At 36.6% G+C, this 26,513-nt stretch overlaps 1 protein-coding gene across 5 annotated transcripts in view; it reads right to left on the bottom strand.

Moving 5' to 3' along the window:
* EYA1 (EYA transcriptional coactivator and phosphatase 1) overlaps positions 1–26,513 on the bottom strand; it is an 85,336-nt gene that overhangs the window by 35,896 nt on the left and 22,927 nt on the right. For 3 of the 5 annotated variants that reach the window (XM_026056283.1, XM_026056284.1, XM_026056285.1), the window contains exons 6-10: positions 21,107–21,189; positions 20,498–20,684; positions 8,539–8,678; positions 7,312–7,395; positions 1,592–1,681 (exon numbers count right to left, since the gene is read on the bottom strand). In XM_026056283.1, coding sequence (XP_025912068.1) covers positions 1,592–1,681; positions 7,312–7,395; positions 8,539–8,678; positions 20,498–20,684; positions 21,107–21,189 — 584 coding nt within the window. Of the gene's footprint in view, positions 1–1,591; positions 1,682–7,311; positions 7,396–8,538; positions 8,679–10,773; positions 10,794–20,497; positions 20,685–21,106; positions 21,190–26,513 lie in introns of all 5 variants that reach the window. The other 2 variants (XM_026056287.1, XM_026056286.1) reach the window with 2 other exon arrangements.

Raw genomic sequence — 26,513 nt, 5'->3', positions numbered from 1 at the left:
CTCTCCCTAAGATGTATATGGTTAACTTCCATGAAAGTCAGTGACAGTTACATTCATGTATCAAGAAGTAGCTACATGTCTATTAAATATCTGGTTATGCACAACAAATGAAAACACTATGAACTTTATTGAACATGCTGGTAAGATATTGTAGTATTTTCTCTTCCTGCTCTGGATAAAATGCAATACAACCATAAATCAGAAACAGATTTGGAAAATAACTAGCATTGTTTTTCTGTTCTACAAGTCTGAAAATCAATCCTATATGTATCGCTCACTAATGGTATTACTTATATCCAAAACAATAACATCTTTACATACCCTTAATGAAATAAAACACTTTTTTAAAATTTCAAGAAATCATGTCTTTTATTGTAAGTATAAAAATTAAATACTTCACTATGGAATGGAAGAAGAAATAAAGCGCATTTAAGTAATTTCATTACATTGCAAGATGCCAATTCATCTGTGAGTGGTTTCTTTTTAGATGAAAAGAAATCAAAATATAGGACAGATGTTGGACAAACCACATTTGAGGTCTATCACACTGGCATTTTTCAAATGATTTTGGCTCATCTATTAAATAAGGTGTATTTTGCTTGATTTTGAAAAGGGAAACATCAGGAAATATTTAAAGGCCAATTGCTGCCAATTAACTTTGATCAGCAAAAGTTGCATTTGAATCTTTTAGATTCTTTTGCTTGTCTGGAATAACACACATTTCTAAAATCTAGCAAAACAACAACTTGATGATTAATGTGTGTTGGCAGCCCCACCACAAGCTTGCTTAACAGTTGGATTTTAAATAAACAGCTGTCTTCATTATGATGGGAAAGAAATCTGACTGTTTTCATGTTTTCTTGTTATTAAAATATGATCAGAAATTGCTTTTTCCCTTTCAAGCTGAAACAGCCAGGCATTATGGTGACAGTCTCTTTCAGCAATTCAGATAGTTTTAGAACGATCTCACAAGAGTCGCCAAACCAGAGTCTGTGTAGGCCGAAAAAGCTCTTGGCATGCCGACACCAGCGACTCTCAGCATGCCGCAGGAGAGAGCCAGGAGTAACACAGAAACCYGAGCATATAACAAATTGTACCTGCCACTGGGGAAGGCAGAAGACCCAGTGTAATAAGCCACTGAGACTGACAGCATATACAACATTAATGATTTCCCTCGGGTTTAAGGTAATACTTCCCCACAGTGGGATGTAAGTGAGAAATCTGTAACCAGCCATTAACTGTTTATAGAAGCGGAAGTTTAATATTTAATGGCCTATACAGACTATTGAATTCTAATGTTTATAGATGGGCTTGGTGTATCCACTTCTACAATTTGTCTGCTGTGGTCATAAATATAAAGACCTGTGAGGACAAAAAGCTACCATTCAAACCATTGTAACCTTTGGATGCCAATGTGGACATTTAGTGTAGATATTATTATATATTTTAATGACTAAATTACATAGGGCTGTTTTCTAACATTTCCATAGTAAAACAGCAAAACCAAAAATGATTTTCAAGCTATCCAATAACTCATAATGAGAGATAAATGTTCAATAACCATTATTGTTTTAAAATAATGAACACTTACTTCTAAATCATTAAAGAATAGATGTGTGTCTGCCAAATTGAAAATCATCTCTTCCATTCGGAGTCCAAGGGAAACTGAAGTGGGTGGATCCTTAAAGAAGAAATTAAAAGAGTACGCTGTCACTACCATTCATAACATATACACTGGAACGTACGCTAGAGGAACTATTTTTCAGGAGAGATTATTTAATATATTAAAAGTAACATCCACATGTTCGGTTTAACTTCAGCTGCTCTCCAACCCTGTACTAAAACACTTATCAGTAACTCTTTGAAATCTGACTTTAGCTTACACCATGATTCTGCAGCTGGACCTCTGTGGTCACTCGTGTGTATTCACGCACAGGTTTACTGCCCTCAGTGTAGCACTGCAAAAAGGGAAGGATTCTACCAGCTGCACATCCAATTCACCTAAAACTTCTTCAGATTTTACAACTGTCTACCAGTTTTATGATCAGCCAGGGGCATGATAATGGTATCGTTACTCAGAACAAACTCTCACTGGCCACAGTGAAAGGAGYTGATCTTGGGAGTACCTATCAACTTTAAAGAAAATCTCCATTAATATTTTATTTGCAAATCACAATTATGTTTAAAACCACTCCTGGATTCTCCACAACACCATGCTTTAATTACTCTTTCAGTTTGGCCCACCCATGAAGAGTGAACAAATCTATTGTTTGTTATTAATACATAACACACTTTAACTTCTCTACAGAAATTACCATAACAACTTATTCCTTACTGAGCTAATAAACTCAAAAAGCATGTTCAGCATTGTGGTTACCAAATGCATTACAGATGTTTGTCTTGTTTTGATTTTTTTTGTGTGTTTTATATATTTTCAATCTGAAAAATTGAAAAGAAAGACTAATATGTATATTTGATATACAGTTTCTCATTTATAATGCCAAGTATATCCAAGTGCACAGAAGCATGAGCTTGAAAGAACATGTTATATTATCTCATGATGCCCTCTGCTAACAACATTAGTTTGTTTGGAATTATATTTTAAATAGAACTGCAGAAGTGACAAACCATAATTTACTTAAAATAAGTTAATATTCTAAAACTGATGACAAGTCAGAGTTAAAAATAAAAGATGAAATCCTTAGTTTCTTTTTCCACCTTTCAATCAAATTAATAGGTGTTTCAGCACGATATCTGAACTTTCAAACATGTTTCTATAACTACTGGTTAAAGGCAAATCATAACAGTAGCAAACAGTTGGAAAAGTGTGGTGATTTGTCAGCCTGTTTGTCTTCTGGAAATGCCCAAAACAAAGTAAAGCTAACCAGAAAAAGGATTTTGGAAAGAAGCACTTAGAAACAGAGCTACATGGCACAGAGAAAACATCTATTCTTGAACTGACACGTTAGGAGTAAGTAAGTTTTCCAGTAACAGAAAAATAGCCCTTAAACAGGACAGAAAAAGCATGTCATACTATTTTGTTGATAATAAGGATTCTGCCCTTAAAAATAAGTCTTCTATTTAAACYGGTACCACCAAAAAAGAGTATTTGGATTCCTAACTCAAATGGAAAGACTTTAAAATATGAACAAAAGTAGCCTGCCACTCTATTTTAATATTGCTATATTTGTAGCTATAAATCGCTATTTGTTGCTATATGTCTTGCTTTTTTTTTTTTTTTTTTACTTTCGTAAGCAAGCGAGGTGGAAAGCAGGTGACATTTTCTCAATAGAGACCTGAGGCTACTTTTCCCTCTCAAATTCCTGCATATCTTTTTTGCCCAGTTACAACTCCATCATTAGTCATTTTTTAAACTGATGATGAGAATTTGTATTTCTCCTGAGCACTAACAGAAGTCACCCAACAGATTTCTCAGCTTTAGTTATTAAAAGAAGTTAGATGCTGGATGAGGTGTCTAACATGCAAATGAAGATCGCTAGCTACATCTTGATTATTGACTTCTTACATGACATTATGGAACTAATCCCATTCTGATTTTCCATTCATGAATATGAACATTATTTTGAAAAGCAGGATAGACTGGCAGACAGAGCATGATCTTCGTTATGAACCCATGTGGTTAATTTTAAACAAACACCTGTAAATATATTTTAAGTTTCAATTTATGTGAGTTTTAAATTAAATATTTTACTAAACTTTTTTATCACACATTTGGGTCTGAAAAGATGGCTTTTTGTAATGCTTTTTGTGAACCATTTTAGTCAGTTACTTTTTAAATGGTAGACAAAATAGAATGAGGATTTCTCCAAAGTAATATGAAAAGAATGTAATTTGCTAGGTTAATTTAATTAGGAGAAAAACAAATAAGAAAATCATTGGCACCTACTGAAAATGTCAGATTAAATGCCATAAAATCTAAGAGAAGAAATAAAACAGGTTTCTTTTCAAAGAAACCTTAATTCTTTCATTAAATACAATCTTGTTCAATAGAAAGTTCCACTTAGCATAAAAAAATGCGTTAAAATGAAGCTCTGGATAGCCACATATTTAACAGAAGCAAAAGCCTTATTTACATTAGGATTTTAAGTATCTGTGTAGTTATAATCTTGCAACTGCTTGGGTAAAACGCACAATCTAGGAGTCAGTGGCCTAAGGCACTGCAGTAGATTAAACTCTGATGTCAGTCATTACAGTGATGGCTGAAAACTTTAATGAAGACAAGGCTAGAATATGGTTAAAAAAAAAAAAAAAAGACCATGCCAAGCCTTCTTTTGCAATTTTAAGCCACTAATTGCTAACTAATTATTGTGAGGTGTCACACAATGCGAAGGAAAGCTAACAATCTGCTCTTGTTTATTAGGATTTGCAGGTTCAGCCGGAGTGTCTTTTCAGGTATGGTCAAAATCAGGTACAAATCACTGAGGGAGGTACAGTTTAACTAAAGAAAAGAAATACCAATGTCAGACTGCTTAAGCAGGCCTCTTGTTTTGAATACTGGTATTGGAGCCAAAACATTGTCTGTATGTCACTTCTAAATTCTACCCACTTGATTTCATTGTTTTGTGGAGAATCAAGAAGCTGAAAAACAGGAAAGTTCACTTTGGGTACAAGGCTTATTTTCCACTTAAGCCTACAGGTCACAAATGAAGGGTTAAGTGAAACCAGGCTTTGTTTTCCTCAGTCTCTAATATATAATAAACCATGTTAAAGCAGCTTATAATCTAAAGGAAAATTCCTTTAAAGCATCTGAATATAAATGTTTTCATGGAGAATGGAAATTCATAAGACCACAGTATTCTAGTGCCAGTACTAAGACGTATTTCCACCTGCTTCAAGATATCGACACTAAACAAGGCCTCAACTTTTTCCAAATTTCATAATGTTATAAATAGGCATCTGGCTCAAAACATAAGTTTTCATAAGTGTCTAAAGCACTAATGTCAATTAAAGTAACTGATAACTTGAAGTATTGGGTCAACAGAACTCACTCTCTACATACATAAAATTTTTTTCCAAAGGCTAATAGAAATGTTTTTCCTACTTTTTTTTCCCAGAAGTACAACATCATATTTCTATAGTAGATTCATACATTTCCGTGAAATTCACAAAATTCAAATCAGCTGCAAATAAAAATGAAGCAGTTTATACTATAACCAGGCAAACTGAAAAACAAGGGTATTATTTTGTTCAAACAGTGCTGAATTGGGAGGGAGAAAACCACACAATAGCAGCAAAAGGAAAGCAGGTGATAAAAACAGATGAAGGAAGAATATACAGAAAACAGTGGCAAAAATGAGAAGTTAGGAAGAATGTGGGAGAGAATAAGGAAAGAAAATCTCTCTCTTTAGCAATAAGGCTGCTCATCTTTCATAGTCATTCACCAAGAAACTCTTTCAGGCATTATGAAAAGAGTTGAATGCCAAGTTGCCAAATCCCCACTATTTAATTAGGATATTTTTGTTTGTTTGAAGATTCAGCTTTTGTATTTTAACAGCCCAGGTTTCATTTCTAACCCTTGCCATCATAGAGAAACACATGAAAATGTGATGTTAGATGTTAGAAGATAGGCAAAAACAACCAAAATTTCCCTCAACAACTTTTGCTCTTTTTAGATTGATTTATGGTTTAGGACTTCTGATTTTAAAGGCCAGAGATCAGTAGGAAACTCTAAAAAACTGTACACTGCCTGTTGCTGCAAACAAACCCTAGAATTTATATATGACAGATACTTGTTGTTTTAGTATGTTTACTTAGTTCATTAGACACTATCTTCCTCTGATGACTATGGATATTGCTAACTATTGTCTGAAGCTGTCAATAAGGCAAGAGAAATTGTGATGTGAATGAAGCTTTAAGGAAGCAAAGCAAGAATGGCACATTTTTCTGACCAGCACTGTAAGCCAAGGATGGGTACGTTACTATCCCTATCTGAAAAGACCTAATATTTCTTCACAGTGCTTCATGCATTCACTCCCAGCGTAAGCAGTTGTCCTTTTCAGCATGGAGCATGTTTTTTGTTACCACAGGTGATGTCCAGTATCCCTGTGTTACGTATATTCATTTTGCAGTGTGGCATTCTATCCATTGAGCTCCACTGAGCAAATGCAGAGTATTCAGTCACGTGCTGCACGGTGGAGGCAGCTGGGCTAAAGCTCAACAGCGATGGGACGGCAAGCAGGAGTCATGCACCTCCTGTCAACGCACGTATTTATATCTTTGTGCGGCTGAATACCGGCTACTGTCCTCAACCTCACACATCCAGCAAAAAAGGTGTTTATGTTCAGGCCCCAGTCAATGAAAACACTATCGGGAACTAGTAACAAACGGAAAAAATAGGCGGGCACAAGCACTTCTCGGCAAGGACTAATTGCACATTTCCAGCACTGCTCTGCTGCCCAAAAGCAAGCGGTGAGTTTCTGCTGGCATTGAGTTCCTCGTGAGGACTGGCTCTTTTCTCCTCATACTGAACTAAACCGAAATATCAGATTTTTGGGTGATCTGCAAAAGCTCTTCTTGGAAGAAGTTTGTCATATATTAAAAAAAAATTCTAGCTTATACCTCACATGATGTGAATTTTGAAACGGCAGAACACAGATTTTGGTGCAAGCTGAGACGTTAGCTTTCAAAAATACTACTCCCCAAAAGCAAGATTTGATCTCACTAGGGCATTCCAATCATAAACCGTTTTTATTCACCTAAAATTGTGTTTCTCTTCTGAGAATTACCTAGAAAACCCCAATCTACAGACATTTTCATAAGTTCAGTTATGATTCAAAGATTGTGCATAGCAGAAAGATTCAACACATAAGCAGGCTTTTAAAAACATCAATCAATAGGGAGATTAAAAAAAGATGAAGAGAAAAATGTTGGACTAATCTGTCTGTGTCCAGAAGTATTTTGCCTTTTTAATATACAGTATTCCAGTACCGATCACTAGAATTAAAATGTTATTTTAGGATTTAGCTCACTCCTGAAAGTTCTTCATTTTTTGAGAGGAGCCAAGCCTTTGCAGATTTTGGTGATATCAACAGGTTTCACAAGCACCCTGCACCTACCTACAAACAAAACCTCAAGTGGTCAAAGTATTACTCCCAATGCTATTTAATTATTTATTGCATATAGCAGCTGAGTAAATGCAAAAAATGGAAATGTGAAACAGCTTAACTCTTTGATCTTCTCATGTCTTGAAACACCAGTACTAGTATGTCTCTGGAAAATTAACTAATGTTTTGGTCTTTCCATAAAACAGCAAATATTACTGCAAATTAACATCAGTTTCTTGACACTTACCCTTCCGTATCTGTTAGCATAGGACCCTGTAAGCAAGGAATGGAAAATGATGATTGTCTCATCCAAATCCCAAATGAATACTCTCTGTAGAAAGAGAACCAAATCAATGTGTTCCTCTGTGAACTCATATTTAAAATGGAAAGTTTAGACTTGAATCAGTAAGGGCACAAATAAGAAAATTGTATTGAAATGGCTATATATTAAAACCATAGTTTCCTTGCCATTTATTTTCAGAACTAACAAGTTTTTTCCAGAATAGGGTAATACAATCTGTCAGATTTTTATTACAATTGCTATTACATCAAATTATTCTATTAGAATAAAATGACAGTTATTGTCAAATACACACAGAAAATGTTACTGTACAATATATTATTTTAAAGCCAGATGTGAGATAAAAACTGAAATATATGAAGCAAAGCCTTTCAAAATTAGATCTTCTGGGTTTGAATTTTGTCTTTCTGCAAGACTTACAAAACAAAGTTCATACAGCTGTTCTTAAAAATGACCTCTAAAAACAAAGTAAAGAAGCAAATTCCTGCTAAGCACTTAAATCCTCTTGACCTGGACTCATTTTGAATGGGATTTAGGCACCTGAAGGATATAAATGGCAAATTTAGATGCTGTGTACGTGAGAACTTACGGCAATGCTAAATAATTCCTTTGCTTCGCTGGAAAATATGTATGTTTTAAATTTGTCCTCTGACCACACACAAAATGATATTTTAATGAAAAATAAAGTGTTCAAATACAAGTATTTTAAATCCTGGTGGGATTGTATTTCCCATGACGACTAATGGGCTAAGCTTTTGGAAAGGAAAAGTAATGCATTGTGGACATTCATAGCTGTGGTGTGTCATTGGAGATGTGTTCTGAACATAAAGTATGGTCCATGCAATGGAATGTGAACATAGCATGAGTGAACAAAAACCACTATTGTGCTATAAGTGTCTCCTGTCCAAACTGAAACCTTTCTTTGACTTAGCAAAAGCTTTCCTTTTTGTCAGAAGGAGAAAAAAATCCCACCATTTTTCAGAGGTAGTAGGTCCTCTTCATGAAAAAGGCTGCCTAGGTGAAAAATTCAATCTTTCAGGAAAAAAACAGAAAAAAATCTGAGCTAGCTCTAATGCCACTAGATTTTTGATTTGTATATAAAATTTCTCTCTGCAAAATAATGGTAAAAATAGCAAAGTCTGTAACAAGTGAAAGACATCTAATATAATATACCTCTAGGTCTGAATCAGGTGGTGGTGAAGGATTATTGTTTCTTCTGCCACGTCCACGTGATTTCCCATCTGAGCTACGACGCAATCTATCTGAATCTGAATCTTTAATGGGTGTTGATGGACTGTGGATTGTACTGTACTCTGCTGTAGTAAAGAAATAACATTTTTTACCTTTCAGTTTAAACTTCAAAATGTTCAGCTTACTTGCTTTTTAGATGCAAGGTTAAAAATAGGATGTTCATTAAAAAATCCTAATTGAAATAATCAAATCTGTAATTGCGAACTGGCAATACTGATAAATAAATTAATTAATTCAATCAAGTACAGGTTATATGTAATCAAAGAATAATTTATTTCAATCAGCAAATAAAAATGAATCCATAACATCCTCATTCCACCAAATCATAGAAAAGACCATATCTCTCGCACTCTTTTTAGACCCCAAATGAACAATTTTAAGGGATATTGATTCAGAACACTTTTTAAGCTACTTTGATTTCATTCTAAGTCAAGTTTTCAAAACCTTGCTTTAAGATGATCATCACAGTGACTGGTAAGAAAAAAAAAAGTCCAGGTGTGAATAATAAAATACAGACAGTTGAAAATTAAACCTCTGAAAACTTTTCTAAATTGCTTGGTCACAGACACTTCATTTTTAGATGACTTTAATTTAGCCAGCTGGATAGAATTCTTTCCAAATAAGGCATGAAGTAGAGTTCTTATTTTCTTACGATAGGTTCAATTAAGAAGTTTACATCTCATTTCTATAATTGATGCATATTTCAAAAGCATTTTTCAAAGGCCTACTCAACACTCCAAGCTAAGATACAGTTCTTTATAAACAACAAAGTACACTATTATGCTTTAGCAAAATGTATTTACAGAAATATTTATTGTTGTTGAATATCTAAAAAGGAACGATGATTTCCATAAGAACAATGTTTTCCTGAAAACATGTTAGTCAGAAGACATTTTTCTATTTTTAACAGCTATAGACTCAGTAACAGTGAGTGATTGAACATTAACAAAGCAGGTATCCACAGTAAACTATCCTTCCTAACTTGTTTCAGGACATGTGACGTGCCCCTCAAAAAAGCAACAACACATTTTTTGAAGCTCTCTTCAAGACTTCCTTTCACAGCCTTGAGTTTCCAGAGAAAAAACTTTCTTTTGTTTCCATGGCTATTATTAAACTTTTTTCTAAAAAAAATCTTTTTTTTTGTGAAGCTGGCGGGCATTTCCCACACACGTTTTTGTTGATTTCATTTTTCAGTTAACATAAATTACTCTTTAGAGTTCAATAAATGTATCAATAATTTGTACTGATACCAATTTACTTTTTAAAGCAGTCTAGGCCATGGTATTGCAGTTTGAACAGACAGGTATATTTCTCACAGAAGTTATCCTTTCTCCTAAAAAGCATCCTGTTGAGGTCAAAGGGTAGATTAAGGCTGACACCAGGAGACTTTGGACATCTGTGTAACATCACTTATTCAGAATTTCTCAAAATAATAAGGATTGCTTGTGCTGAATTAAAAAAAAAAAAAAAAAAGCCTTGAAGTTCTCATGTTTGGTCTTCAAATTTTCCATGATAATGCACACCGCAAGATATTTATTTAGATTAATACTTGGAACACTGATTGCTGTTTCATCTACTGTACTGATGTGTAAATAAGAAATCTTAATTCAGCTAGTACACATTTTTGCAACCTTTTAAACTTAAATGAATTTCTTATCTGCTATAYGTTACTTTTATTATTAAGACCTTAAAGAAAAGAAAGCAAGCAATACACAAAAGCTTTGATATAAGTTATAACCTTGTAAAATAAGCAGGCCAACATTTGTTCAATAGGTATACTGGCCAATCATTTTCTAAATAAGTGCTCTAAAACTCTGATGTAATGGACAATTGCATTTCCTACTGACTAACTGAAATGAGAGATGCTCATGGTTTCTGACAGTATTTTCAGGCATGTAACTTTAGATCTCAGATTTTGAAAGTCTCACAGAGATGAGATGTCTAAAACTTTTAGGTATTGAATTTGGGTTTAGTAGTAATAATACTAAATGAAACAGGGAATGGATAGCATGGAAAAAGTATAAATAAAACTTCATTACAAATAAAAACAAGTAAACCTAAGAGAGCATACACAGCAGTGTGTGGTGAGGGCAGGGAAGAAATAAGAGACATGCAGCTTTCTACCTTCACAAAGAACTTCATTTCAGTATATTGCACTCAAATTCTCCAACACTTGGCTGTAATTTTGGAGTCATTTCCTTCTCCCCTTTACAGGCACAAGTCATCTGCCTGACCAGGCCAGCTCCTCACTTGATGCAATCACTCCTAACCCTGCCTGGGGACCCTGACTTGGCTGAGCACATGAGGTCATTAGCCCACCTGTACCTGCATCATTCCCAAGAGAGATTTGGCTAACTTGTTCTTACATATCTCTCCAGGCAACCTATTCTGCTGCTTTAATAGCCATACCATCAGAAAAAAAGTAGGCAACCTCAGCCTTCCTTGCTGTAATTTAAGTTCAGTCGATAGAAGCAGATACAGCAGTCACTGTATTTGTATGCATCTGAAGACTTATCATATCACCTTTGTTATTAGGTTAAGTGACCCCAATCTTTCGTTGACAATCCTGCTTTTTAGGCTCTGATTATTGTTCTCTACAGTCTCTGCAAACTGGACACGTTGCATCCAAAGCAAACTGTTGAGTACCCAGGCTACCCTCCCCTGGGTACCACTTGGTAGGGGGCATTTGCCTTTTCTGCAGCATTTTCAATAAATATTCTTGTAAGGACTCCTAGATCATCTTCTGAAGAAGTGTCACCTAACTGGTTGTTACTCAAAGATCAAATACTAATTTAAGCTATAAAACATGAAGTTTAGCCATTTTAGCTATAGATCTGCTGGGACAGAGGGCTTTCAATCTGCCACAAGAGTAACGGAAATCTATACAGGCACCTACCACATTTTCTGAGGAAACAAGGATATGGCCAAATATTACATATGAACTGGACACACAACACTGCTAATAGTTGGAGCTTCTGAGCATACTTTGGAGAGAGCTACAGCAATCAGTCAGTTACAGATGGCAGTAACCAATGGGTGAAAACGTGATATAGTGTATAAGAAACTTATTCTATGTATGTAAAGAGAAACCATAGCATATATTCTTTGGATTAAGGCTGCTTGACAGTCAAGCCAGTTGCTATCGGGTCCTCATAAGGAAACCCAATTAAAGAATCGAGTATCCACTTGAGCTCTGAGCTTGGACAAGCCCGAATCTTGTCCCTGACAAATTCTGGAGCAAGAAAAACAACAGCGGGTGAGGGCACTTGGTGTGCCACTAGTATTTGGAGTACTGAGAGTGGTCAGCAGGGAAAGGTAGAGTCTGGAAGGAGCTGCCAACATTCCCCATCCCACATTTGTGCAGTTCATCATTCCTGCCTAAATGTATACCTCACACCTGCTCCTGTTCAGATCACATCTCCATTTTTTGAGTTCTCATTCTGTCCCCAGAGAACTTGCAGCCCCTCTCAGCATGGTGTCCTCTACATACTTAATAGGCAAACACATTCTGTTCCGTCATCTAAATGATTAATGAAAATGTGGTCTGGTACCAGGCCTAAGACAGATGCTGAGGAATGTCACTGTAGCTGTCCTTCTACTTTACCGATGAGCTGTTACTGGCTACTCTCTGAACACGGCTTCCTAAACAGCTTTGCATCATTCTTCTAGACCACTTTATCGCAGTTCGTTTAAAAGATTGTTAAGTGAAAAGCTGTAATTGTTAGGACAACAAAAGCCTTGCTGAGGTCATGCTATATAGCCACAACATATGTCAGTGGTATACCTGTTCTATATGCACAAGGCCTGTTAAACAAGGAAGTTAAACTGTTCTACCTCAGCTGACTTCATAGTATCAGACATAGTGTAATATTAGCTAAGGGAAGGTATTATGTTTCTAAAGTATTGAATTTACTTTTATTCTGTTCTTGAGTGTCAAAAAAACAGGGAAGCACAGGAGAAAATCCTACAAAACCATGAGTGGAAAAGGTGGACAGGATCAGCTCTTTGCTGTCTTTTCCAGTACAAAAAGTACCACATCATCAAATGAAGCTAGCAGAAGCCAGGTCAAGCAAAAGAAGGGGTTTCCTGCCAAAGAATGCTGAGTTCACAGTAGATGACACAGGTTCAAGAAGAGCATGGAGACATCCTCGGAAGGGATGCGTTCAGGGTGGCTGTGCCTGCAGTAGCAGGTACTGTGACTGGTCTGTAGGACCAAACAGGTAGTGCCAAAAACCACCAGGCCGCACGCAGTGTGTTCCTGGGAGATCCTTTCAGCCTAGGTCTAGTCTGGTGGGCTCAGCACCCTCGCTAGTGGCTGGAGGGATTAGGTGTTCTCCAGGAGGACATCATCCAGGTCAGGTCCTCCTGAAAGGCAACCAGCCAGCGTGCTCTGGGATGCTCCACTGAGCCAAAGCACAGGGAGCGGGACAGACTCCTGGTCCAAATTAAAATGCTAATGTAGGCACACCCTAAACAGACAAACATCATCAGCTTAGGAAATCTCCTGAGAAGAAACTACGTGGAAGCTGGAAAAGTGCTTCAGGCAAGTCTTATATAAGCTCAGCCTGTCCTCACTGCTCCCTCAGCACCTGCTTATGGCCACACCATGGCAGTCAGGATAGGGGTCGGGTGTTACCTGTGTCTTCACAAAACTATATTAATATTGTAGCAACAATTATTCTTCTGCATCTGTTAATGGATACATATAATTTTAGATCTCTCTACTGTGGTACCTCTCCACACTCTGCTTTAGGCTTTCTAACACCAATTGTTAAAGCTTGTTTCAGCTTCACATACTCTTCTTGTATCTTGATCAAATCTAATCAACTCTATCTTGACCTCTCCAGTTAATAAGAAAAACTTTTAACCCAGATTGTATTAATGTATATCTCCTTTCCCAAACCAGACAAAAACTATACTTATCTGTGAAAAATAAAATGTTTTCATTCTGTTTTACACAAAAGATATGAACCATACTGTAGCATGATTTTCCCCTATGCTGCAAAGCACACTATTGTTGCAATTTGCCATAAAATGTCATAGGCAAATACTTGCACATTATACATCACTGCACACAGCTTCCACAGTACAGTATTGTGTCACATAGGACAATTTTCCATCATCTCATAAATTAGAATACTTTTATTACTTGTGAATAGACAATAGAACTACAAAGATACCATTTGTAACATCATATTTTGTAATTCCTTTGTTTGTTATAGAAATTCTCCCTTCCTATTTCTGTGAGAAGAGTATCTATTTTCATTTTTAATTAAGTACTAGGAACTAAGTAATTGTTGTATTTTCTTACTATTGACTTCAATGTACTCTACAAAAATAATATGAAATGATCAATTTTGGGGAAATCTAGTTGTCCCAGAAATCGAAAAATAAAGTGTAGCTCATCTTTCTTGGTAACTCTGGTTAGCATGAGGGTAGAGTGAGGGTCTTGAAATTTGCAATGCTTTTGTCAACAGCATTAGACTTTTTTCCTACTATATTAAAACAATATGTAAAAAATAGTAGATGCATGCTATCAAAGTAATCATATCTCATCTCACAATGTAAATCACATTGATGAGATGGTCCTGGTATAGCTTAGTCAAATATCTCTGCAAATAGGTATGTACAAATATTTTCCATTTAGATTATGCCCTAATTCATGGTTTTCCACTAAATTTTTAGTTAAATTTGAATAAATATCTTAAATGCTTAGTCCAGTGTTATTTCAACTTCTGTACACCAAAATAATAAAAAAATAAGCAATTCTAATATACCAGTCTCATGCTATTATTTTCTTACTTTTGTGTAAATAAACCTAAACACAGAATCTTATTAGCACCTTAAAAACTTCTTCCTATACTATTTTTTGTATATAAAACTGTATCAGAATTAAAAAATGCAGCAGAATCATAAAAGTATCTGGCAATTTTTTTACTTCTCTATAAAAAAAATATATTATTACTACATTAGTAGTAAGAGTAAGTAAGAAAGAAATGCAATAATACCTGTTGACAGGATCAGAGAGGATGTCTTTAGTGTCATTTTGAAAAAAAAAAAAGTTAAATCTCTTTTTGAAAAAATTAATCTGATATTTGTCTATTGAGGACTACTAGAGTATTGGCAAAAACTTCTATTTATTTCAAGGCTTGGGTGACTTTTGATTTAAGATAATATATTCAAAACAATGACAAAATAACATATTAACTGTATATAGTATATATAAAAGTGTAACAGTACATATTAGCAATATATAATAACAGCTATACTAACAGACCCTGCAGTGGTCCAGAATTTTTTTCTCCAGCTTTCAATATTGAAGAAGAAAATAAGGATTAAGCAATCCCATAACAGACAGATAATACTTCTCTCCATTGTAGGCCTTTCTCTGCAACTCACTATTTACGGATTTGGACATTTTGAAATTATTCTTTTAATCATACTGAAAACAATGATGAACATTCTATCTATCTACATTAGAAAATTATCTATTAAAAAAAGTATTGAAAAGTGTTTCATGTTCTTGCAACAGTGAGTCAGGTTATATATTATTAAATAAAATTCAAAAGAATTACAAATTGTACACTCATTGCCTTCAATGTAAAAAAAACAGGAAAACATCCAATATCCAAAAAGCAAAACCAGTCCTGTAATTTATGCCCATCATTGTGCCTCCTTTCTATACTATATACTTTTTATTTACTTATCGTTTGTATTTATTTATATTTATGAAAAATAGTAAATCTAAGAACACTAATAATTATTGTAAATACAGCATACAACTGCGAACTAACATATGTTCCTGTACAGGTATTAGTGAAAAATTGTCTATATAGTCTCTCTGCTCTGTTTCACTTTACTATTTCTGATATACTGTTATGAAATATGACATGAAGAAAGTATAAAAGTAGCTTTCCATTCTGCAATACTAAATGTGATACACTGTTTGAGGAAAAGGTAGTTTAGCTTATAAGAGCAAAATGGTGACCCATGACTGAGAACAATTTTTATTGGGTAGAACAGTTCTTGTGGGGTTTTTAATCTGCATTGTAAAGTATGCAAGTAATATGAAAAACAACTTCCAGTAATGTTTTAAACATACTTATTATAGAAACTGAGAAAACAGAGAGATCAAAACTCAATAACAATGCAACTCTCTTGCAAGATATCCAATTTAATAAAACATAAATACAGCTTCATACAAAATAAAAGGATAAATTTGGATTTGTTGATTATATCTCCAAAATTTGCACAAATCAAAAAATTGTTATTACCAACTGTGATGATGGAGATGACATATTGCAAGAGAAAATTATTACAGCTTTAGAAAAAATACTCATTTTCTTCATTAACTCTTAGAAATACTATTATGGATGTTCCTCAAATTATTTTAGAACATAGGGTCCAGCATAATGCATTAGGGAAAAATTCCATCTAGTCCAGGATAAATTTCAGCAGTGGCCAACAGCAAGCAGCTAGGTAAGAGAACGCAAACAGGATGAACACATATAGTGCTAATTCATCCAGCATCTCCAGTGATTTTTTTGTATCAAGAACCTCTTGAATCAAAGTTGGTATTTGTGTACGTCTAAACTATGAGTTTGTCTATGCAATACTCAAATCTGCCTAAACTTTTAGACTCCAGAACATCTGCAGCAAGGAGCTGCACAGCTGAACCATATGCAGCCTGAAGAAACACTGCCTTTTGCTTGCTCTGAACCTATTTTCATTAACTGTCCTCCTGTTTTAGCATTGGGAGAGTGAAATATTGCCACTAGCCAATTTTCATTTTTTGTTGTTTAGTTATTATGACATGTCTTGCATACTACAGCTCAAACGATGCCTCAGAATCTTCAGGCTTCTGTGGAAACCAACAGCTCGCTGCTCATACCTGGGATGATCTGCTCATGCATGCACTGAAAGCTCATCCCAGAAGGAAAATAATATTATACTGTTATTTGAAGAAAAACGTTTTTTATTGCAAACCAGAAGTTAGAATTTTACAAGCAAAAAAAAAAATTTTTAAATTCTTACTTTTGATAATAAAATTTTCTGTGAAATCTGAAGGAGAGTACAAAGATGTCATACTGTTTTATTATTCTATTTAATAATTTTACGATTGCTTCTATTTCCACTAGCAAAATGACAGCTTTCTGTAGAAAATAACATTAAAGAAAATAACATTAAATTGCATAGCTGATTTTTGTAGAAAGGGACCAACCTTTGCATAATCAGAAGGCTTTGTCATGAAATCTTCAAGGGCAAAGCCATTCTCAGTGCAGAAACTTCTCTCCAAACCACACTGAAACAGGCATGCTTTAACTGAGGTACACGAAATGCCTTTTTTCAGACCCTCAAGGGGAAGAGAAAGAAGAACTACTGAGCATGCAAAATCTCAGGTTCTTCTGCAAGCTTTTCTGCAAGTACTGCTGGATGTCCTGGAAAACCTGGACATCCCTTGCATGGGAAAAAATTGCTTATTTAACTAGGGACTGTGCAAAACCATAAAAGGCTTACTTTATATTTGGACAAGGAATTTAACATAAAGAAAATTATCTGAGACTTCTGAGTCTGCAAAACTCTACTAAAATATCACAAGAGCACATAATTACTTTCTTTCTTTTCACACGTTCCTTAACAGACTGCTCTGTTTCACTTCCTAGCCAAACTCATAGAACCACCAATGTCTGTGAAATGACTCTGGTGCCTCTGTAAAGTCTGAAGGCTGTTCTGTGCTTGTCCTGGCATAGTTCAGAACCACATAGTTTTTCTTTTTTTGAAATACAAAAGATGTCTAGGGATATTAACATCTAGTAAGAACAGCTGCAATTCAGCAGCTGCAGTCCATCCTAATGAAGGGGTGTAACAGTCCAACATGATAGCTCCGCACTGCTCTCTGCCATCCCTCATACAAAGAGTTCAAATTGCAGAGCAAAGAAGGGAATCGTCATTCTAACTTGACCAGATATGCTAAGATATTCCACAGAAATCTGAATAACTGTAATAAATTTAATCACTGTTAAAATTTGGTTAATTTGCTCATTTGTTCTGTGTTTTTGAACTGTGAATTTCATTCTAATGTGCCTTTTGCTTGTCCCCATGCCACCAGAATTGCCTTCCTCTTTGCTGTTCCTCCTTTTCTTTGACTCAGTCCTTGCTTTTAGCTCTCCCTTATATTCTATATTCAATACAGTAGCACCCAAAGGAATACTAACACATCCAACCCAACAAAGCCTCACTTCAGATTACAAGTTATTAATTCATTACTAGCTTTATCCACGTGACAAAGCCAGTTGTCAGTCCTGAAGTTACCCATATACAAAAGTAAGCAATGCCTGTATATGCTTGTGGATGCCAAAACTTTAACTCTTTGAAGATCTGGAAAGAAAGATCTGGGTTTGGAAGATCTTCAACATTTCCCTTGCTTTCTAAAAGGCCCATCACATTTGTAGTCACAAATGAGTTGTTTTAAAAACATTGTGTATGTATACACACACACACACACACGTATATATATACAAAAAACAAAGCTCTACTGAGCAAGAAGAAATTAAAAAAATTACTTTATCCAAGGGAAAATACCGGGCACAACTCTGGATTTACTGACTGGTTTGGGGTTCCCTTCTTCCAGGGTTCAAGGTTTGTGAGGCACAGAAAGGTGCTATATTCTTCCCACCTAACTTTAACCTAGGAACATAACACTGGTGGGTCAATCAGCTTAAGCCCCTTTCATACCAGTGGAGAGACTTTGGCATCTCTGGATTAAGATCATAGTTAAACTGAACTCTAAATATTGCTCCAGAGCTGCTCATCTCTTTCCTCTGAGGAGTCTAAACGGGTATGTTCTTAACTTAGGTGCCTCATTTAGGTGCGTAAAAACAAATGGGGAAACCTGGGCCTAACCATGGACCTTCTGCAACCATTTCCACATCAATTAAGTGGAACAGAAACACAGCTTCACTCCTACCTTGCTTCTGCTAATGGAGAGTGATCCACAAGAGGTACTCTCCCAAATGTGCCCCTCTCTGATAGACCACGATAATCCATAGCCACATTAAGCCACTTGTTCTTGGAAATGATTAGAAGGAACTTCTCCAGAATTATTATATCAGTAACATAAGTATCTCAAGGACAGGGATGCCAGTCCCAGTAATGTAAGACTAGATGTGCACGTGAAAAAGGAAGGGGTATGTGTAAGTGGAGCAGTGGTAAGGCACCAACACATCTGTAGATCTCAATACACAAGAGAGAACACAAACTAGAAGAGGGTTTTGGTCCAGGACCTATCTGTGAGAATGTCCTCCAACTTATTCAAGTTTTTGGACCAAACAAGAATTTAGCAGATTTGAGAGAGAAAAGACAGACCTCTTAAAAGGGAACTGATAGAAAAGCCCAGTGCAGGTTTTTCCACACAAACACACATTCTTCCGTTTTCCACAGAGAAAGCTATTTAAATATGAAGACACTCTTTGACTCAGCTATTAAGTTTGAGCTTGGGAAAAATATTCCTCCTCTCCCCATACATAATTTTACTGTTACTTTTAGACAGTATTGAATAGTTTTTTTAAATATATATATATAGTATGTATGAATGAAGATTTTGCAAAAATCAAGATCTATATGATATAATAATTCAATCTGAGTCATCTTGATAACAGCTAAAACTTGACCACATTTGTTTGTTTGGAGTAAGAGGAATTTATTGCTTCCAAATGAAAAAGAAAAGCAAACAAAAACACAAGAAAACAAATCCAAAAAACTAAAAACAAAATGAAAGCAGAATAAGTACGCAGACTCCAATATACGTTCATACATTTAAAAAGCTTTCCTTCTCAAATACATTGATGTATATATATGTGACTGTATGCGCGTGCACAAATGCACAAACACAGAGCCTGCCTTTCCTTCCCCATTTACTTTCACCAAATGTATCAAAAGACACAACACTATGTACATTTTCTTTAGGTACATGCAGGTTTCATGCAGAAACACAGAGTGCTAGCAGATTATATTAAAAGCTCATGCTGCGCATGCACAACAGGTCCTGTAAAGTACTCAGAAAAAGGAAAAAATAAAAACAACCCCCACCAACAAAGCCCCAAAACAAAACCTTCTCATAACCTTACCAGATCATAACTGCTTTTTACTACGTTACTGAGAAACACATCTGCCCCTAGTACTTTCTCTTTGACAGATTTCACGTTTCTGCCATCTACTAACTGCTGACATGCTCATACTGTTATTTATTTATTTATTTTTTTAATAATGGGAAAGATATTTTTCACCCTTTGTTTCCAAAAAACAGCTGGAGCAGTTTGGCCTAAATGTTCAAAAAATATCTCAACTAGTAAAGGACTGCCAAATTCCAGCAAGAAAGGTAAAACGACTGGGAAAAAATACAAGCCACTGAAAATCTTTTCTTAAAATGGAAACACTTGTGCAATCTCAACCACCCATTACAAGCATTATTATGTCCTTTGAAAGTGAAAAATACAAAAGCTCTCTTTCAAGTGGACAGTCGGACTATGGTCGAGTTCAGCCTTAGGAAAAGCCAGAGGAATTGATCTTAATAAAGACAAGGCTTAAAAGCATCAGGTTTTGGCTTGTTGTAAAGACTTCCCCATATCCTGCAAATTTTAACAAAAACGTTTGCACATTAATACAAACAACCTGTATTTTGCACAAGCCTTAAACTTTTACTGATCTCCGTTTTTCTTTAGTCTATGTTCTACTAGAATCTGTGCAAAGACATGCCACAGACTCAGGATTAAGCAATAATAATAAAAAAACCCAACGACTAAACAACAAAAAAAATCCAATCGAAACCCCTTTCAACTTGCAAAAACGTGCCTCACAGGAACCGTAAAATCCACCTAATTACCTGCTGCAGGATCTGTAACTGCTTGACTGGTGATGCCAGATGGTGGTTCTTGAAGCTGGTATGTTGCATTTGTGGAGGGTGTCGTTGGGCTGGTGTTGCTGTTTGTCATGTAATGTGAAGGATATGGTGAACTATTATAATACTGTGCATATTGGCCCTGGCCAAAACTGGGATAAGAGGGATATTCCTACAAGACAAAAAAGCGCAATTGAATAGTCTATCAAAGTGTTGCTACTTTTTAGTATAAATTCCAAAATATAACTGCAAACATATGTTAGACTTTCAGCACGTATGCTTTCTGGACTGTATGCTGTAGGACTAAAACTGCAAAGCAGTAAAACTAAATCTAAATTACACATAAGCTATTTGTATGAGAAGATATGCTAAGTTATCAGACACATTACTTAAGATGCATAAATAAGAACATAAAACAGACAATTAACTTTTTTATTGGAAGATGACAAACTGAAGAAAAACATTTTTAAACATTCATTTAGCTTGAAATTATGCTAATTTCTTACAAAGAACTATTTAACAAGTACATTTTTTTCCAATAAATGAGAAGCCTAAATTTACCAAAGTTTCCTCAACTCATCTTTACAAATTTACCTGCTGTGAACTATTAAATCCAGTAGAATTTGTGAGTGAATTATTTCCTGCATATAATCCTGATGATGTTGTAAAACTGCTGCCTGAAATGAAATGAAAAATTATATGAATTACTAAAACACAGTATTGGAAAATAACTTCTGTTTTTATATCATAACTATATGGCCTATTTGTAATATTTCCCATATGGTAATTGATTTGGTTGTCATCAGCTGTATAACATGTCAATATAGGAAAAGTGATAATTCATTGTTCCTACACCCTGTGTTTCATCATTTCAATAAAAAGAAGAACTGCTTTCAAGGAAACTTGAAATTTAGACAGGGATCAGAGCCACCTCAGATCTGACTGTACATTTTCCTATCAGGTTCCAGGTATTCTGCCCTCCTTATCTTCCTGCCCCTCTGAATTATCCCCAACATTGTGGCAGCAATGAGGGTTTTTTCACTTGCATTTTTTGTTTTGCCATAACTGTAAGCCTTGTCCTGAGAGATGCCATGTCCCTTTGCTGAAGCCCACAGGCTCTCTTCCTCCTACCACCATTCAGAATTGGGACCTCTCTTATCACTGAACTGCAGTGCTTTAAAGGAACGGGAAGAGCCATAATTCCCTGCTCTAAAAACTCCATCCGACTGTGAAGCCATTAGGAGTCACTGATTGATCATAGACAGCCTTGGGCCACAAACCTCCTTCTTTTCTGATAGAGTCTACCAGGCATGACACAAAGGAAAAAAAAAGTACCTCTCTTAAAAGCGAGACCAAAAATTGAATTACTGTTTTCACCTCCCTCCTCCCCTCACAGCCCCCCCCCCCCCCCCCGCAGGCCGACAAAAATACACAGATGGGTCTCTTGTTTAATATCTAATCTGAGACACCGCTCCACAAAAGGGCAGCAACCCCCTTTCAGCTGTTTTGCCCTTGCTGGTTATAACCCAGGAGCAACACAGCTACCAGCTGAGACATATGGATGCACAGGATGAAACCACATAAAACCACGAGAAAGTCTGCAATGAGGCAACCTATTGAACTCCTGCAGCAGGAGACAACCAGGAAGCGAGAAACTCCCATTAAAGCGCACTGCTTGTTTACAGCCTCCTCTCCACAGAGACCTACCTTAGGACAGCGATATACTGAGATCTGGGGAGGAAAAGCTTGGAGGTGAGCAGAGGAGGCAAAGAGACTGACAGGGACGAAAAATCAATAGAAAGCCGGGTGTATGGATTCACTGATTCTCTGATACGCCCAATGCAACTCCATTAACAACCAAATCGTACAAAATGGTTATACATTTAGAAAAGCAATGGTTCTTGCAAATCCAAACTGCAAGGAGTACAGGGCTGCATGCTTAGTACAACCCCTAAAGGGCATTTGTGAGCCATTTACTTTTTCAAATAAAAAAAAAAAAGAAAAAGGCATTCTAGTTATAAGAAGTCAGAAGGAAAAAATATTTAAATGCTTTGATTGCAAAAGTTACTAAAAACATACACAGCTTAAGCCTCAGAGTAAGAGATGTGAAGCATGTCTGACAGCGGTGGGAGTAAAAAAAAAAAAGAGCCTTAAACTTAACGTGTGATAATGACTGTAAACATTTCTCTTCTATTTGCTATTAGTGCTAAAGTTCTGTGGTTGTTGATAGATGCTACTAATCCTGTGGACTAAAATCAGATTACTTCAGCAGAAGAGTTGACATCCAAGTTTAGCAGATAGTACAGATAAATAGTACTAATGAGAAAAACATGTTGTTTTAAATTTAATTTAAAATTGGAAAACAGATGTTATTTTTTATTATAACAAACCCCAGAGCCAGAATACGGCTGAAAAATATTTTAAATTGCAAAACTTTGAAATGCTATTTTATTTCTAAGAGTGCTTTGGCTGGAAAAATGTAAGTTACTGTGTCTCTTTTCATTTCTGTAGTTATTTCTGAGTGATGCAGTAATACATTCAAACATAATGTTTATAGGTGTGTGGTATGAACCATTCTAAAAAGACAGAAAAAAGACCTCTCATAGTTGCAAGGAAAGGGAAAAAAAAGAACTTTTGGGGATGAATACATTCTCTTTCCACTGGAAGTTTGGCAAATAATTTGCAAGAGCAAATGAGAAAAGTAATTACATGCCGGTCAGCATCTCTCCCTCTCAGACAAAGACACACACATACTAACACACAGATCTCTCTCTTTCATCTTATGGTCAGTACTGGCTCCTATGGAGGAGGGGTAGGGGTCTCCTAGACCGTAACAAACATGAAGCAGGTTTCTCAGAAACTGCTCTGTGGGCCACCCAGAACTACTGGCCTAAAGTTGTTTTAAAAATACTTCAGTTTTACTTTTTTTTTTTTTAAATAATCAGCTGTGGGATGGCATAGAGCTGCTCTTCCTGTGTTAGCTGAACTCACACGAAAATAAGAACCTTTATGAAACGCGCAAGTTTTACTGCAACAAGTTGGCCAACTAAGTAGCTTTTAAATGTGATAAAAGCTGTAAATTGCAGGTCAAAGGTCTATTTTGCAAAGAGCAAGGACCCACATTAAAGCTGGGAACCTCTGGCAGCCTAGGAGGAATGCTGGAACCTGCTGGGACTAGCAGGCAGCTCCTCCGGCGCGCGGGACGCTCCGCTGGGGCTCCTGCACTCTGCAGGATGTACTCTTCCCCTGTGTATTTTCCACAGAAGCCCATTTGCTTTCCTAGCTCTGTCGCTTTGCCATGGGCTATGTCTATCATCAGGGTACAATATATGTGGCAGAAGTTTAGCGCAGCTCTCTTGGGAGAGCCTAAGGAGGCCAGATGGGCTATTTAAACTCAAGGTTTCTTCCGTTCGCTTACAGTGTTTATAAATCCTTGGCAAACTCCCCTTTGTTGTCCTAGTAACTGCTTAGCCATCCAGCACAATATTTTTATACTGTATAATAATAACCAAATACCTTAACGTTTACTTTTTATGGATGAATTCCCAAACCGATTGGTTAGTATATTCTGAAACATAACAGTCTTCGTAACTAAAACAATACCGGAGCTCATCACAGGTTTAAGGCCCTTCCAGTGGTATGATACCGGGATGCATGGCAATAACTACACTTTTATCACAGCAGCAAGGATACTCGAGCAGACAGCTGCAAATAGAGCTCTTGCCTTGGCTTTTCCCCTACCCCCTCTCCCCTCCGCTTATCCTCACGGAGCATTCCTTATAACTATGCCAATATAGGAACAATGGCCCATTCCCACAGCCATTAGTCATGTAAGTGGTCTTTCAACATCTATGAAGAAACTTATATGAAAAACAGCTTCAGGAACATACTCATTAAAGCATGTGTCAGGGGAAAGGGAACGGTGTAGGTCCTCTCCCTACCCTCTCCCCGCCATTAAAGGGATGAAACATTCATAACACACCAAAAGCCAATTACCAGAATAATCTTAGTAAGGAGTCACACACAGCGACTTTCCTCACGATCTTCAAAATTTGGCCGTCTCTCCCTCAGCCATTGTACAGTGACTAATCAAGCTGTAATTTTAGCAGGACCAGGAAAAGCATCGGGCTTAATTGGCTGCACCCGTGCGACAGCACAGAGCCTTTATGTTTCAGGGAGACATCCGACCCAGGGAGAAGAACCGGAATTATTCCACGGCTTTGGAGCGTGAGGTAACCCCAAATCAGGGAGCACAAACACACCAACTGTTAGGCTGCTAGTAAATCCTGTTTACTAGAGGCAGGAATGCCAGCAGGGCCCCAAGCACGCCGTCGGGTAATGCTTGTTTATGAAGTAGGTTGTGGGATCCATTATCTTCATTCAGCAGCTCAGCGGCCGCACACAGGAGATGAAGAATTGCTATTGCAGACCCTATGACAAGGCTGAATCTGCACCCTGCCCATATACTGCTAGAGGTGAAGGGGAGAATAAGCTCCTTTCCCTTGCCGGAGGTTTCTGCACAAACCACCGAACAGCAGCAGCACTACCCTTGTTTTCTGTGAGGAGAATGAATTCTATCCTTGAATAATAGTTCAGCCTATGAATAGTTTCGCCTTCCAAAATTAAAACTGTGAAAGGAAAACAAATGTTCCTGTTTACTTTTAACATCTGCTCAATCAAAAGGAGGAATTAAGTCAATTTAAAGTTGTTTGAAATACAAAGGTTAGCTTAATGAAAGCATTAAAAAAGGCATATATTCTAGTGTATAGTATACGTATATACTGAGAACATTTAACAACAAGAAAGACCTGGTTAGCAGGTTTTCTCCTTCATCTTCTTCTACTTCTACCAATATTTCATTTGAAATGCCCCCCTTATTTCCATTCTTATGTTCTGTAAGGTTTCTGTAGCAGACCAGTCTTTTCTCCATCCACACGCCACACTGTTCAGAGAACACTGCATTCACGAGCACGACAGAACAGGCATACACATCGCTGTGACTCCCAGGCTCCCCCATCACTGACCTGCAGATCCTCTGCCCAAACCAAACTCTCAGTTCCTCTATCTGCTACCTTCTGCAGATGCCAGCTCTTAGCCTAAGCTCAGGGCGCAGGCTGAACTCAGACGCAAACCACCTCCTCTCTCAGCGTCGGTCRACAGTACTACCATGAAATCAATTATTTGGTGTTGCCGTTGTCCCTCCTCTTTTAAGGCTTCAGAACTGGGTAGTCTTTAATATGTTTCTTTTGTATAATATTTTTAGACCCTGGTCTTTCAAAGTGTATAGCTGAAACACTTTCCAAGATCTTACTGTTCCATGTCTTGACAACTGCCACCTTTTTATGACCTTGACAATTCTCATCTGATTCTTATTTTGCGTATTGCATAAAACAAAGCAATATCCTTTATGACAGGTCTCTATGTAGTACATTGACTGAGTCCAAGCTTTGCTCTGCTAATGCCAGAGTTCGCTGCTTACTCTTAAAATTTTCTAGCAAGCACTCTCTCACATTATCCCATGCTGCTTCCCCTTTCCTCCCTCCATTGAATGAGTTTCCCATAGATATCTGCAAAACCACTTCACTGTCCTCCCTAAAATCCCTTTTTAGCAACATCCCTCTGTTCTGAATTTTACAAAAAAAAAAGAACAAAAAACATCTTTACAATTGTTAGATAACCAATTGTTTTTTGTATCTAAGCAGCATCAGCTTTATTGTTACTTTAGACTCTCCCAGTCTGTGTGTTTTACTTTAGTCTCCAACTTATGTTGGACTATATATTCATATGGCTAAATAAGTTAGAACAATAGGGTCCCAATACTTGATTGTGGCATGAAGGCACTGCGACAATAGAAATTATAAACAATACAGGCATGATTTTTCAATATCTGTATTTCCTAGTGACCATGAATTATCACTTCCTTAAAAGCTGGAATGTCTATCCAGGAGCTCCTCATAATCACTGGTAAGCATTTTTGGCTCTTTCCTACAGAGAAGCCCAT

Source organism: Apteryx rowi, unplaced genomic scaffold (genome assembly GCF_003343035.1).
Source record: "Apteryx rowi isolate R43461 unplaced genomic scaffold, aptRow1 scaffold_130, whole genome shotgun sequence".
Lineage (NCBI taxonomy): Eukaryota > Metazoa > Chordata > Aves > Apterygiformes > Apterygidae > Apteryx > Apteryx rowi.
Note: the sequence above shows the minus strand (reverse complement) of the source record. Positions and strands in the feature narration are given on the sequence as shown.